Source organism: Anser anser, assembly GCF_964211835.1.
Source record: "Anser anser genome assembly, chromosome: 1".
In the NCBI taxonomy this organism is placed as follows: Eukaryota; Metazoa; Chordata; class Aves; order Anseriformes; family Anatidae; genus Anser; species Anser anser.
Genome location: NC_139720.1, coordinates 213,311,231 through 213,324,757, shown reverse-complemented (window position 1 = coordinate 213,324,757; position 13,527 = coordinate 213,311,231). Strand labels below are relative to the sequence as shown.

General features: G+C 48.9%; 1 protein-coding gene across 1 annotated transcript in view; it reads left to right on the top strand.

Annotated features, from left to right (window-relative positions):
* UVRAG (UV radiation resistance associated) overlaps positions 1-13,527 on the top strand; it is a 93,900-nt gene continuing 80,373 nt past the window's right edge. Inside the window, exon 1 of the mRNA XM_083821700.1 lies at positions 1-254. Coding sequence (XP_083677826.1) covers positions 174-254 — 81 coding nt within the window. The 5' untranslated portion in view covers positions 1-173. The remainder of the gene's footprint in view (positions 255-13,527) is intronic.

Genomic DNA, 13,527 nt, shown 5'->3' with positions numbered 1-13,527 from the left:
GCCCCGCCCCCCGGCACTGCGGTAATATGGCTCCGTAGCGAGCGGCGCGGGTCGGTGCCGCCGCCGCCATTAACCCCTTAGTGCCCGGCGGCGGCGCGGGGGGGGGCGGCTCGGGGGCGGCCCGCCGGGTCCATGCGCAGCCGGCGGCCGGCCGCTGCCCCGCCGCACCCAGGATGAGCTCGGCCGCCGGCCCCGCCGCCCTGCCCCCGGGCTCCGCCAGCCGGGCCTTGCATGTGGAGCTGCCCTCGCAGCAGGTACGGCCGGGACGGGCCGGGGGGAGGCGCGAAGGGGGGGGATCCGTGAGGGGTGGGGGTGCTCTGAGGTGAAGGGGGGGTGCTCTGAGGTGAAAGTGGGGCTCCCTGAGGTGAAAGGGGGGAGTCCCTGGGGTTTGGGGGCTCCCCTGAGGTGAGAGGGGGGTTTCCAGAGGTGAAGGGGGGGCTCTTCTGAGGTGTGGGGTGTTCTGAGGTGAAATGGGGGGGGGTTCCTGGGGTTTGGGGGTGTGTTGAGGTGAAAGGGGGGAGTCCCTGGGGTTTGGGGGCTCCCCTGAGGTGAAAGGGGGGTTCCCTGAGATGAAAATGGGGCTCCCCTGAGGTGTGAGGGTGTTTTGAGGTGAAATAGGGGGGTCCCTGGGATTTGGGGGGCTCCCTGAGGTGAAAGGGGGGCTCTCCTGAGGTGTGGGGTGCTCTGAGGTGAAAACAGGGAAGTCCCTGTGATTTGGGGGTGTGTTGAGGTGAAGAGGGAGCTCCATGGGTTACGGGGGTGACTTGAGGTGAAAAGGGGGGGGTCCCTGGGGTTTGGGGGGGTCTCTTGAGGTGAAGGCAGGGCTCCATGGCATGTGAGGGAGCCCTGAGGTGAAGGAGGGGGGTTCTCCTGAGGTGAAAGGGGGGCTCTCCTGAGGTGTGGGGTGTTTTGAGGTGAAATGGGGGGTTCCCTGGGATTTGGGGGTGTGTTTAGGTGAAGAGGGGGCTCCATGGGGCATGGGGGAGCTCTGAGGTGAAGGGGGGGTTCTCCTGGGATGTGGGGGTCTCTTGAGGTGAAGGGGGGGTTCCCTGAGGTGAAGAGGGGCTCCCCTAAGGTGTGGGGGTTTCTTGAGTTAAAGGGGGGCTCCCTGGGGTGTGGAGGTGTCTCGGGGTGAAGGGGGTTCCCCTGAGTTGTGGGGGCGTCTTGGGACGTGGAGGTCCCTTGAGGTAAAAGGGGTCCCCATTAGGTGTGGGGGTCCCTTGAGGTAAAGAGGGGTCTCTGGGGTGTGGGGATCCCTTGAGGTGAAAATGGGATTCTCCCTTAGGTCCCTGGGGTGCCTCGAGGTGAAGGGAGGGGTGGGAGGGCTGACTGCGGGACATATTCTGGAGAGGAGTGAGAAGTCCCCTCCCCAGCACATCCTTCCTTTGCCTAACTCTGTTTTTCCTGTTTGCTGATCCTCGGCTTTGGGTTTCCTGGGCAGCCGTCCCACTGAGCCGAGCGCTTTAATTTCGGACAGCGTTAGGAGGCGAGGTTAAGTGAGGTAGCCTAGGCTCTGCTCGAGGGTTTAGCAATCTGTATCGGCCTGTGCCCTTTCCCGTCCTCCGTGCTGTGCCTTTTGGTTCCAGTCAGCTTCGACAGCGGTGCTGGAGTGTGTGTGTGGGGGATAGTGACTTAGCATGCCTTTGCTTTTCTTCAGAAATTCTGTGCTAGGGAAGCGCGCCCTGGAAGTTTTGGTTCGCTGCCCCTGCGCCGTTGGCGGCGCGTGGTCTGAGCTGCTTCAGCTGGGTGCTTCCAGGTGTGAAAACGAAGCATTGCTAGAGGAAAAAAATCGATAGATGGCGGCTGGAAATGAGGCCGTAACCGCTTCTGGGGTGAGACCGATTTACCAGGCCTTCACTCAGGGGCAGAGGAAGGATGGAGATGGCTCTCGGCCGCAGGAGCAGCGCGAGTACTGACCCTGATTTGAGAGCAACTGCTTACTCTAAAACGCGGGCCTGTTCCGTGTTAACGAAGATAAACACAAGCTCTCTTTTGGATGAACTTTACAGGGTGCTGAGCGTCGTTCAGGGGATCAAGTACTGCCTTCTGCCTGCTAAATTTCTGGTTTTATTCTTTCCCAGGCTTGTGCAAGAACCGAGTGAACGCTGCAGGGAGAAGCCTTAGTATTAGTCACTGGAATTCATTTGTGAAAGTGAGACCAAAACAATCCTTTTATTTTTTTTTTTTTTCCTCCTCTGGGAGTAGAAACTTTTGTAGGAGTTTGTAGGAACAGAAACTGAATCATCAATTAGAGGCTGTTCCAGTCAAGTAAATATTTAGTTTGAGTTCTGTAGGATGCTCGTGGAGATGCTGCAGAGATGTTAATTGTAGCAAGCAGAAGCCTGCAACAGTCTGAAGTGTTGTTTTGCTGTGTGCTCTGCCTGTGTGTCTGTATTTTGTGCCAGTGCTTGCCATCGAATCGAGAAGCTCTGAAGCTGCCATCTCATACGCAGATAATACAGCGAAAGAGGATGATTTGTTACCTGAGCTTAGAAGTCTCTTACTGAACTGCAAAATACCTTCAAGGGGCTGTCTCCCTGCGGGTGTTTTACTGCAGAAACGAGAAATCGAGTGGAAAAGTCACTGCAGTTTAGTGCTCCACCTGAATAATGTAAAAAATGTGTCTGATCCGAGCGGGTGCTGTGTAACGCAAGGTAATGTTTGCTACCTGCTAGCACGGAACGTGACCCAGCGATTTGTTTCAGTAGGCAGCTTTCTGCAGAACACCTGGTGCTGCATTTTTGGAGTATAGGGATGAATGTGAGGTGGTCGAGGTCATGGTTATAAATCTCTCTAAAGAGTAAATTCTCAAACTTGTGAACTTGAGGTGAGTGCTTTTAATGACCGAGGGTGTGATTTCAGTTTAGATTTAATACTACCTGTGAAATTCACGTTGATCAGAGGCAGGATGACCTGGCTTAAGAGTGCATTTTGCTTTTTTTCTACCTTTTAAATGGGAGAAATAGGTGGTGGAGCTGTAAAGAAATGCATCTGGTTAAGCATAATTCCAATTTGTGTCCTTAATTGTTCCACGATGTCCTTTTTTCTTCTCCTCCTGGAAGAGCAAGTCTAGCAACTGAAAAAGAGTCTTGAAACAACTGCACTTGAAAGCAGGAATTCTTTAGCATTATCTCTTCCCGGCTGCTTGATGCAAGAAAGCCAGGAGCGTCGTGATAACTTCTTACGTGTTTGTAAAAGCTTAGAAGAAACTTTTCAGTCCTGTCTTTATAAGCAGTTCAAAGGAATGGGGGGGACTCAGACCTTTCGGACTTACAATCTAGGTGCAAGAACTTGGACAAAAAATGCAGTCTTTATCGTAGAGCGGCTGGTCACGCTGCAGTCAAATGATCCCTTGGATGTTACTGTGTTAATTGCTGACCAAAACAGATACCGTGTGTGGCTGCCTAGCGGCAGGAGCTTGCTAGAGCGGTCTGCGTGGACTTCAGCACCAGTGCTTCCAGCACTTAAATTTCTCCTTCATGCTGAAACCGATAAACTTTTGCTGTTGATTCCAGCTTCGCTACTTTATTGTGAACAAGGTGAATTACGATGGGGGGAGGCAAACAAAAGCCAGTGTGGATTTCAGGGTAACAGGTGAGCGCCAAGTCAGACGTGCAGCAGCTTACTGCCTCTCTGCCTGGGATGAAACGTCACTTCTGAAGTGATGCTTCACAGCTCATCCCCGAGCAGTTTCACTCTGCACCAGCCGCAGGGGGGAAAAAAAAAGAAAAAGCTCATCAGCTGCTTGACTATCAGCCAGCTACGAGGTAAAAAGTTTGGGCTGCTCCTGTCGTGAAGTTCCCAGGTCTGACTGAGCAGCCTTAAGAGGCTTTCTTCTGGAAATCATCTGTGAATTACTTCCAAATTATTGGAGAAAATGACATGTGATGCTTAGACTGTACATAAGGCATTTTGTGCCTGTAATGGGACCAAGTAGCGCTTCCATCTCTAGTAGCGAGATCTGCTTCTTTCCCAGCGAGTTGTTCAGCTCTTGGACCCCTATTATTGATAACTTCTTGCAGAAAAGAGTTCTGCTCTCTGGGTAATGGACAGGGAAAAAAAGCCAGCTGTTGTAGATACTAAGGGATGCACTAGGAGCTGTATTCTGAGTTAATTTTCTTCTGACAGAGTTTTTAATTCCAGCTTAGTGCTGGAAAACTGTGTTTCAGTGTGCCCTGTTGTGCCCACGTCCTAGGTGGGTTTCAGAGGTGAGTGACTCAAATGCTTTGGATGTGTTGCACAGGAGGGTGGGTTTGGGGGAGCTGAAAGTGCTGCAGTGAATGTGGACACGGTGGTAAGAAGGGAAGAGGTGAGCTGTGTCACTTCACATAGCCATGAACGTTGTCAGGGCAAAATCGGGTGACCCAGCATCTTCTGTGCCTTTTAGCTCGTAGCCATCTTCTGTCAGGCGATGAAAGTTTCTGTGCAATGGAGCAGCAAAGAGTTTTCAGCCCCAAAGGTCAGAAGCAGGTGTTCAGGCAGAGCAAACGTTTAGTGAAACTTCACAGGGACGTTCTGTAGCCTTCACTCACTTTCAGACTGGGATTCATAAAGAACCAGTTGGAATTTGATGTTTTTTTTAAGAGTCCAAGAGCAGTGCTTGGTAAATATAACTCTGGTGGCTTCAGTACCTTCAGTAGATTAACTCTGGGAGCAGCCTAGCTCGCATTGCATGGACAGACGGTGGAGATGGGACCTGGACTGGTTCCTCATTGAGCCATGTGAGGCTTCCTTGCTCTCTGAGCTCCAGCAAAGCGCAGAGCATCACCTTTGTTTATACCCAGTGCTGATAAGGACTTGTCAGACAGATGTGGGCCAGTTTCACGGAAGGCACGTTGGGTATTTCCAGTAGTTGGGTAAAACCATCGTGTGGCCGGGTTGTATTTTCTATTATCCCAGCATTGCTCAAGCAATTGGTTATCCCTGTCCTAAACATTCTTGACAGGGAAAAGTCCCTTGCTTTGACTACCGAAGATGAAAACCAGATTGAGGAATCGAAAAACTTCAGTCAGCCAAACAAGGCTCTGTAGCAAATACCTAGTGGTAGGAAGGAAGTCCCCCAGAAATCTTTGAGTGTGAAACCACACCGTAAGATTTCTCTTCCATAACTTGCCTGGGATGGAAAGGGATTGAACTTGGACTGTGAAGGTTCTTTTGGGGTTTATATTCTTCCTTCGTGGTTCTTACTGTAAAGAAGTGGGTAGTTGTACAAGAAACTTCCCGTTGAGCTACATTTATTTAAGTAATGTATGCTAAACATCGAGGAGTCTTGGAGCTTTTGGAGTCTCTAGCAGTTGGGTGAGCTTGACGTAAATACCTCAGAAACGTGTTACTGAGCTGTGTGAAGCCAGGACACAAGGGAATGGAAGTCACAAGCAAAGTGAACTGTAAAGGAAGAGGTGGAAAGAACTTTCCAGGAACACAAGTAGGTCTCGACTGAAAGCATTTCTGGCTTTTGATAGTAAATCCCAGCTTATTTTTAGCAGTCGGAAGCGACGATCCAGGGTAATTAAATACCTCAGGTACGTACATGCTTTTGATATTTGAAGCGATCAAAGCGAGTTGAGGTAAAGCAACATGAGGTAAATTAGAACGAGCTGAAAATTTCCAAATTACTTTCTTTAAAGATGCACGCAGCTCATAAATAATGTGGGCTCCGTGGCATAGACGGGTGATTGAAGGTGTTGGCAGCTGAGTTTGCGAGGCGTTGTGTGTGGGAGAAGTGAAGAAACCTGCTCTTTGGGCCTGTGGCTGCACACGTACCATCTCTGCAGCGAAAACAGTATGCAAAAAGCATCTCTTCTGGAGGCAGCTTTATGTAGCTATTGTTGCATATTCCAGTGAGTAATACGAAAACAAATCTGACTCTTAAATATTTGACTTCCTCTTTCCTACGAAGTGTACTGGGGGAAATCTGAAAGGCAGATGGAAAGTGGTGCATTTGAATGCTGCTTTCACTTCTCTCTGACACACGTGGTCTTCAAACGTGGAGCGGGGAGGGAAGAAACCCTCCAGTAAAACACCAACGTGGGAGCGCTGACCTAGTGATCACACACGCTGCTTTCTCCAGCTGCATCAAGGTCTAGCACTTGGCAGAGACAGATGCCAGTCAGGAGGAAGTAGCTGCTGTGAAACTGGAACTGTAGCCCTAAAGTTGTGGTTAATCTGGGGTAGGTCTGCCTGTTAATCTGGGGTTAGATTTTTTGCTTTGTATAATGTACTTCCCCCCCCCCCCCCCCCCCTTAGGAATGCGAGTGTGTTTTGTAGACTGATCTCTAAATATGATCTGTAGGAGGCTGCTCTGTCAGCTGTAGTAAATCAGATTTGATGCTTTATTTAGGAGATATGGAGGGGGGGGCTGTCAGAAAATATTCTTAACTGGGTGAAGGAAAGGTCTTGATAGTTGATAAAGACTCACTCCATATTTATAAAGAGAGGCTTACTGCTCTGCCCTCGGTTTGTCATCCTCTAAGATCATAAACATTAATAAGCTTCAGGTTATTATTAATCAGCACGTGCTGTTCCTTGTGTAACGTGTTGCATGCCTGAAATTAGGCGGTTCTTTAGGGTCAGACAGGCCTTTGCTTTGGTTTTGTTGATGCTCGACTCCATCAGGCTGTGTGTAATTTTTGGGTCATCCTTCTGAGTGTCGTGTTCTCCTCTGGAATACCCGGCTCGTTCCCCCAGCTCCCGTGGGCGAATGCTATGCTGCCCGAGGTGAGGTTAAAGGCTTGAGATTTCTCCAGACTATTACAGAGCATCGTGAGAGAGGTGAGGCTTGTGCCTCTTCTCTCTGCTACCCCGTGGTAGGGTTCCCTTCTTGCATCAAAGAAGCAGCTCTGGGTTTGGTCTCTCCTCTTGCGAGGGAGTAAATATTTATTTAGGCAAACTCCAATAAGGAGCAGTGGTCTTTTTAGCTGCTGCTTAAAGGTATTTGTTTAAGATGGGAGTATTGTATGCGTGTAATCCCTTGTTATTTGTACCTTAAATAAGCACCTAGCAAGAGGGGCTTTGTCTGGCCAGTGGGGTCAGTGCCTGTAGGATTTTCTCAGCCTCAGTTCAGAGCAATGTTTTCTTGCACACCGGGAGTTCTTGCTCTTTGGAGTTGGGTTGTTTGCCAGCTTGCTTGGGCTGTTGCTGTTGTGGTGACCACAACCAAACACAGCTGTTGAAATAATACAGAGACGGAGCTTGATTTGCCTAAGCCTCCGCGTGGCCTTAGGATTTTGGTATCGAATCCTTCCCGTTAACGTTACATTTAAGTGAGTTGTGTGTTTTTTGTCGCACCTAACCATCCTGTTTGTATCCTGAGGCTGAACAGCCATGCCTTCTGTCCCTGTCCCTACCTCACCTTTTAAATAAGAGGCTCTTTCTGCAGCGACGAGCACGGATTGATTTGGGACGTGGGAAGAAGGATGAAGATGCAGAGGACCCATGAAGAGTGTGAACAGTGAGCCTGCACTGCGTTTCCGTCTTGTTCTTGGTTGTCTCCTTGGTTCTGAGCTCTAGGAAAGTGACGTGGATTTTCTGCGTGAGATAATGGTGTACAAAAAGGAAGCTTCTTTCTCCTGCATGGCCGCTGGCTGCTCACCCCCTCGCTCTGAGGTAGAACTTGGTTTCTGAGGTGCTCCCCAGGGTAAAGTCATTAAATAGTGAGGAAAGGTCTTTGTAGTCTTCTCTGGGAGAGAGGATGCAGGGGAGAAAGGACCAGAGGGCTTAGTTTCTTTGAAAAGTAATACGTAGCCATTCTGCAGTTAGCTCCCCTGATTGTTTTCTGATACTGCTGTTGCTGTTTTAATTGCCATTAGAGGCGTAGGTTGTGCCACAGACTGCCATGTTTTGCTGAGATCATGAAGGGCTCCTTTGCTTTCCAAGAACAATTTTTCTCCATCTGTGTCTACATATGCCGTGTCAAATACAGAGCCTTATTTCCTTATCGTTCCTGCTTTGTGTTCTCCCTGAATCAGCAGGGAAAGACTCTTTTGGACAGCATCTTTAATGTGCTGACCGCTCGTGTTGAGCTTCCCAGCGCAGGGACAGGAGGAGCTGTTGCAGAGGTGGGTGAGTGGAAACCAGTGAGTCTCAGCACGCTCAAATGAGAGTTTCAGAGGTTTCAGACCCTTCAAAAGTCTTTCAGATGCCTGTAAGTGGTTTAAAAAGAAAAAAAAAGGAAGCACCTTCATTTAAGGAACTGTAAACCAGAATCCACAATTAAACAGCTGTGAAAATGTTGAGCCCATGATGAAAGTAGTCTTGTCTTGTGCTTATTTAGTTTAGGTAAATAGCACTGCACAGAGCCAGCGCGTCTCGTTCCTTCCATCACATCTTGAGGAATGTGAGAGAAGAGTTGTCTGTATGCACAATGTATCTTCACAGGAAAAATGCAGCTACAGTCCTACAGTGTCTTTGAACTGGTGCAGGCCTCAGGTGTTACTCATACAGGTATAAAAGGCAGTTGCCGGAAGGAAATTAAGTGTTTAAAAGGGCAAAGAAGTTACTAAACCGCTGTTGGATCCCATCGTTTGTCACAAGGAGACTGAGATACGAAGGGGGTGCAATTACAGGGAGATCAGCAAATGGCTTGCTGACCTATGATGGTTGTGTGAGGGCCTCGTCGCCTCCAAGTGCATCCCGGAATGACATTTAAAATAGAATTCCCCAAATTCCTTATGGTTTGGCCTACAGAACTGAATAGCAAACGCTTCTGCTTTGCTTCTGAAATAGACCCAAAGTCGTGTTTGGTTCTCTTGACTCAGAGCTGTCAGAAGATGAACTGTGGAAAGTGAATGTTTCATTGCGAAACTCCACAAATCTTCCCAGCGAGTGTGCAAATCAGAAGACAACTTCTTGTTGTTCCTCGAGTACCGTAAGCAGGGGTTTTAAGTAGCCATGCAGCTGAAATGCTTTGCTCTTGAAGGCTTTGCCTACTTCAGCAAGCTAGGCCAGCCCTTCTGGGAGGCCTGAAAATTTAAGGCAGGCTGAAAATTTATCTAAAATTGAATGCTGTATGAATTCGTGTCTGCCATTTGTCTGCCGAGTACTCAGGTCACACGGCTGCTGCTCAGTATCACACTGGTACACATAAGTGAAAGCAGGTAGATGGTGAAAATCTGGGGAATCAGAATGTTGTAATATCAAGGTGCTGTGATGACAAATAATGCTCGTGTTGGCTAAATACAGTTCATGTTTTGATAAACTTTTTATAACTCAAGCTTTTGTGCTTTAAAGGAAACAAAAAAAATGACTGCTGAGAGCCACGCAAGTGTTCAGACCCACACAGCTGATCTGAAAAGCTCAGTTCTGTTGAGTTTGAAATAAGGAGATTTGCTGCAGTGACATTTCTGTTACGAACTAATCTTTGCACCCTGGTTTAATGCTAAAATAGCTGGAAGGATTTTGCTTAAATTCTTCCAGAGTCACTGCGGGTCATCAAGCATGCGAGCTAGGAAACTCTTAAGAAAGCCAGGGGAAACGGGAATGTGTAGCAGCTTGTGCAGAGGTCAGGCTTGATCCTGGCCTGGAAAGAATTCACGGAATATTTCTTTTAAAGAAAGGCAACAGTCTGAAAACCGGAGAGAGTGTCTAAAGGCAAAGACTACGTCTTGGTGTTTGAGTTAAAAATTCTTACAGGTAGGGCACCCTGTTTGTGGCTAGATAAGCAGAATTGGTGCTGAAGCTGTAGCCCCTGTTGAAAGTCTTTTATAATATAACTTCTGGAGAAAAATGGATCGCTTTTCAGGTAAGCAGGCCGCTGGGAGAACCCCTAGTGCTGAGTTGCTTTTGGCAACGCTGTGCTCCTTAAGTCATTTCTGTAAGTTTAGGCTTTGCTTGTTCAGGATGGTTTCCAGCCTTGTCCCACTCGTTTCACCCCTGTGTGTTTACACTGTGTGGGAAGGCAAGGTTGTGCCCCCTCGTCCTCCCCCATCTACTGGCTCTTTCTTGAATAAGAGAGGCTAAATTGAGCTTGTACGATGCCTTGCCTGTGATATTGGGTTATGTGGGGTGTCACCGGGAATTATTTGATAGCATCAAGATGGAGGGGCCCTGAGGATGTCTTTTATAAACCCATGGCTGGATTGGAAAAATTCTTCCTGGCCAACATTAAACTTCCTTCAGGACGATGTGTTCACATTTACTGGGTCCCTTAACAGTCAGACTGTTCCAACAACTTGTGAATCCTGCTCAGGAGCATGGGTGCAGCAGGATGCTGACATCCCTTTAACATCTGGAGGAGTTTGCAGCTGTTGCTGCAAGGACTGGAACCTGCTGCAAGGGCAGGAACTGGTGAGCAGGTTTGCTGAAAGAGTCGATGTGAGAGAGGGCAGTAGGAGGGAGGTGAGGGATAAAGACCAGCAAAGCCTCCCCCTTTTCCCAGCAGCTCATCCCAGTGCTAATAAAAACAGTAGGCTTCGTGTGAGGAAGAATGGGCTTTGCTGTTGCTCAAATTTATCATCTGAGCTTCCCAGTTTGTGGCTGGTGGCGTGGTAGGTCAGCAGCAGAGATAGCAAACTGTCTGACTGCGTTCTCATCCAGCCCGGATAGAGTTGTGTTTTCTTCTGGGGTCGCTGGATTCTTGCGAGAGAATAATAAAGTGGCGCGGACAGGACAGGAGTCGGAACTCTGCGTTCCTGTTTTTGCTACCCATTGTGTGACCTTGAACAAATAATTATGAAATGCCAGGAATGCTTGAGGCGGTTATAGGTAGTCACTGCTCCGTGAGCAGCTGAGTTCAGGCTACAGCAGCGCACAGCCCCTCTGTCTCTTGACTCTGTCCCTCTTCTCTGCTGCCTTCCCCCCCATTTCTGCAGGGATTTAGTTCACGGTACTGGATTGTTAGACATATTCGCTTGTCTTTTTGTTGGATTAGCCTTATTGTTTCAGCTCCTCAAGCCCAAAGGGAAGCAGAGCGTGGTGTCTGGATCACTTGAAGCTGCTGAATTTTTTAAAAAAAAAAGTTATCCTTCCTCTCCTCCCGCCCGCTGTTCACCGCTTTTGTGGTGGTTACATCTGTGGTGAGCTGAATTGGAGGAACCTGCTCTGGTTTAAAACTAACTCTTTTTTTGCTCATTTTACCTTGGCTGTGTTCTCTGACCCTCACCATGAAACGGCACAAACCCACAAGAAAACGCTGAGGGATGGGGGACAAACAGCTGGATGTTTGGGGTGGTCTTTTAGGTGCTTAAGGATCGTGGTATCTGTGTGTGGAGGGAAGTGAAGCAATAAAGGACTGGGTGTTTTCAGGCCTTTAAAGCTCAGAAGACTTGGTAGGCTGAAGAATTGTGGGATTATCTGGTGAAAAAGCAGAGTATTAACGAGGATGTTGGTCAAAATGCTTTATTCTGTAGCAGCCTGACTTGTTTATGGCCTGCGGTAAATCTGGAAGGATTCCCAGAAGGTCGCTGAATGGGAACAGCAGATACATTAAACAGCTGATAATAGTTCTTCAGAATGATGAAAACGGAGTGCTTTCCTTAAATAAAGAGAGACCCCTGACTTTTGAGAGGATGGAAAAGTGCATGGAAAGTCCCGCTTTGTAGCAGCTCTGGAGGCTGCTTTTGAACTGTAGGAAGCCACATCTGTGGCTCAGCGAAGGGGAGAGGTGAAACCTGATGGCAGGTCTGCTCTTGGGATTTTTTGACAGCTTTCCTGAGCAGCCCCTCTATGTATCTTTGGGGATATCACAAGCTACAAGCATGCAGCTATGTTTACCTCTAACAATGTAAAAGATCCTGGGCTGTATCCTTTATTTTCTAAGGGATCATGAGTTTCTTACTGGTTTGTGTTCACTTACTTTCAAGTAGGAGGAAGAACTAATTTCTTTTGTGTAGGTTAAAGAAACTGGAGACCAGTGGTGAGTGGTGCTCCTCGGGGGTCGGTATTGGGACCGGTGCCGTTTAACATCTTTGGTGGTGACATGGACAGCGGGATCGAGTGCACCCACAGCAGGTTTGCTGATGACACGATGCTCAGGGGCTGGAGCAGCTCTGCTGTGGGGCCAGGCTGAGAGAGCTGGGGGTGGTGGGCCTGGGGAAGAGAAGGCCCCGGGGAGAGGGGCCAGGGCCTGCAGGGGGGGCAGGGAAGCTGGGGAGGGACTCTTTGTCAGGGCTGGGGGGACAGGACGAGGGGCACCGGCTGGAGCCTGGCAGGGGGGAGGCTTCAGGGAGGCGTTGGGAAGAAATTCTTCCCTCTGAGGGCGCTGAGGCCCTGGCCCAGGCTGCCCAGAGGAGCTGGGGGTGCCCAAGGCCAGGCTGGGTGGGGCTGGGGACAGCCTGAGGTCGGGGGACGTGTCCCTGTTCATGGTAAGGGGGTGGAATTAGGTGGGCTTTAGGGTCCCTTCCAACCCCAAACCTTTCTGTGGCTCTGTGAATGTAGAGACGCTACGTAGCAGCTGCTACTGCTCAATTACAACTCCGACTAGCAGTTAAATCAAATGATAATAAGGCCTACCGTGCAATTTCACTGCTTCATTAACTTTCTTGTGAAGTTCAATGGCAAGGACAACTGTGGCAATCAAAATAACTTGCATGTTACAAACCCTAAAATCAGCTGTTAGACCTGCTCTACCACCGCACCGAGCAGGGATCCAGACTCGCCGTCACCGAGGCTGCGCGTGCCAAATCCAGAGCTGCTGGAGAAGTTAAATTTCCTTTCTAATGCTGTCACTTCTGCCTGTCAGAGCTTAGCTAAATCAGGGCTCTGCTGAAAAATAATATTTTTGCAGAAAGAGATCTTATTAAGATGCCTCTCGTGGTGTCTGAGATCTTCGGTGCTGTGTTGCTGATAGACTGTGAACTGTTTGAGGAGCTCGTGGCGAGAATTATCTGTCCTTATCTGCATATTTTGCTTATCTTATTTTAAGAAAGCAAATCCTGAGCAATCAGCTTGTGGGCACAGCTGGCCTCTTCCAAGTTTTGTGACTCGGGAGGTTGCCAAAGCATCCATTTATTTTTAGTGCTGGTGTTTTGATTTTAAATTGGGCTTTTTGGAAGGGCTGTTCTGGAATGGTTGCAGAACATCTCATCTGTAAGCGATCCCTTGTTGCGACCAAGATTTTTTTGGTACTTTTGTAAACAGAACAAATAGCTAAAACGTATATCTAATGAGAAACAACTACATTTTCCTGTTTCACCTGACAATAAAAAAGGAATTATTTACACCTGTTGTATTCAGGGTGAGGTGTAACACGTCACTTCTCTGTAAAAACTGGCTTCTGCGCTTCACAGTGCCTGGCTGTGAACTGCTTTTTCCTTGGTTTGTGAAACACCAGGCTGTAGCCCCACGTGTAGCTGAAGCTGGCGGTGTCGTCGAAGCGGTCCCGTCGGCGTTTGGCTGCTCCTTGCTGCCCCGTCCCCTCTGTCATCAGCGCAGCTGCTGGCGTAGCCGCCCCGTGAACCTTATTGAGGAGCTGCTCTGGTGAAAGGAACCCAGCAAAGGGGAGAGGTGGGTGGCTTTCACGTTCCCTTAGTGCACCAGTGCTGGTAGGAGCCCAGAGGACAGCACGAGCAAGCCCCGGGGCTGGCAGCAGGT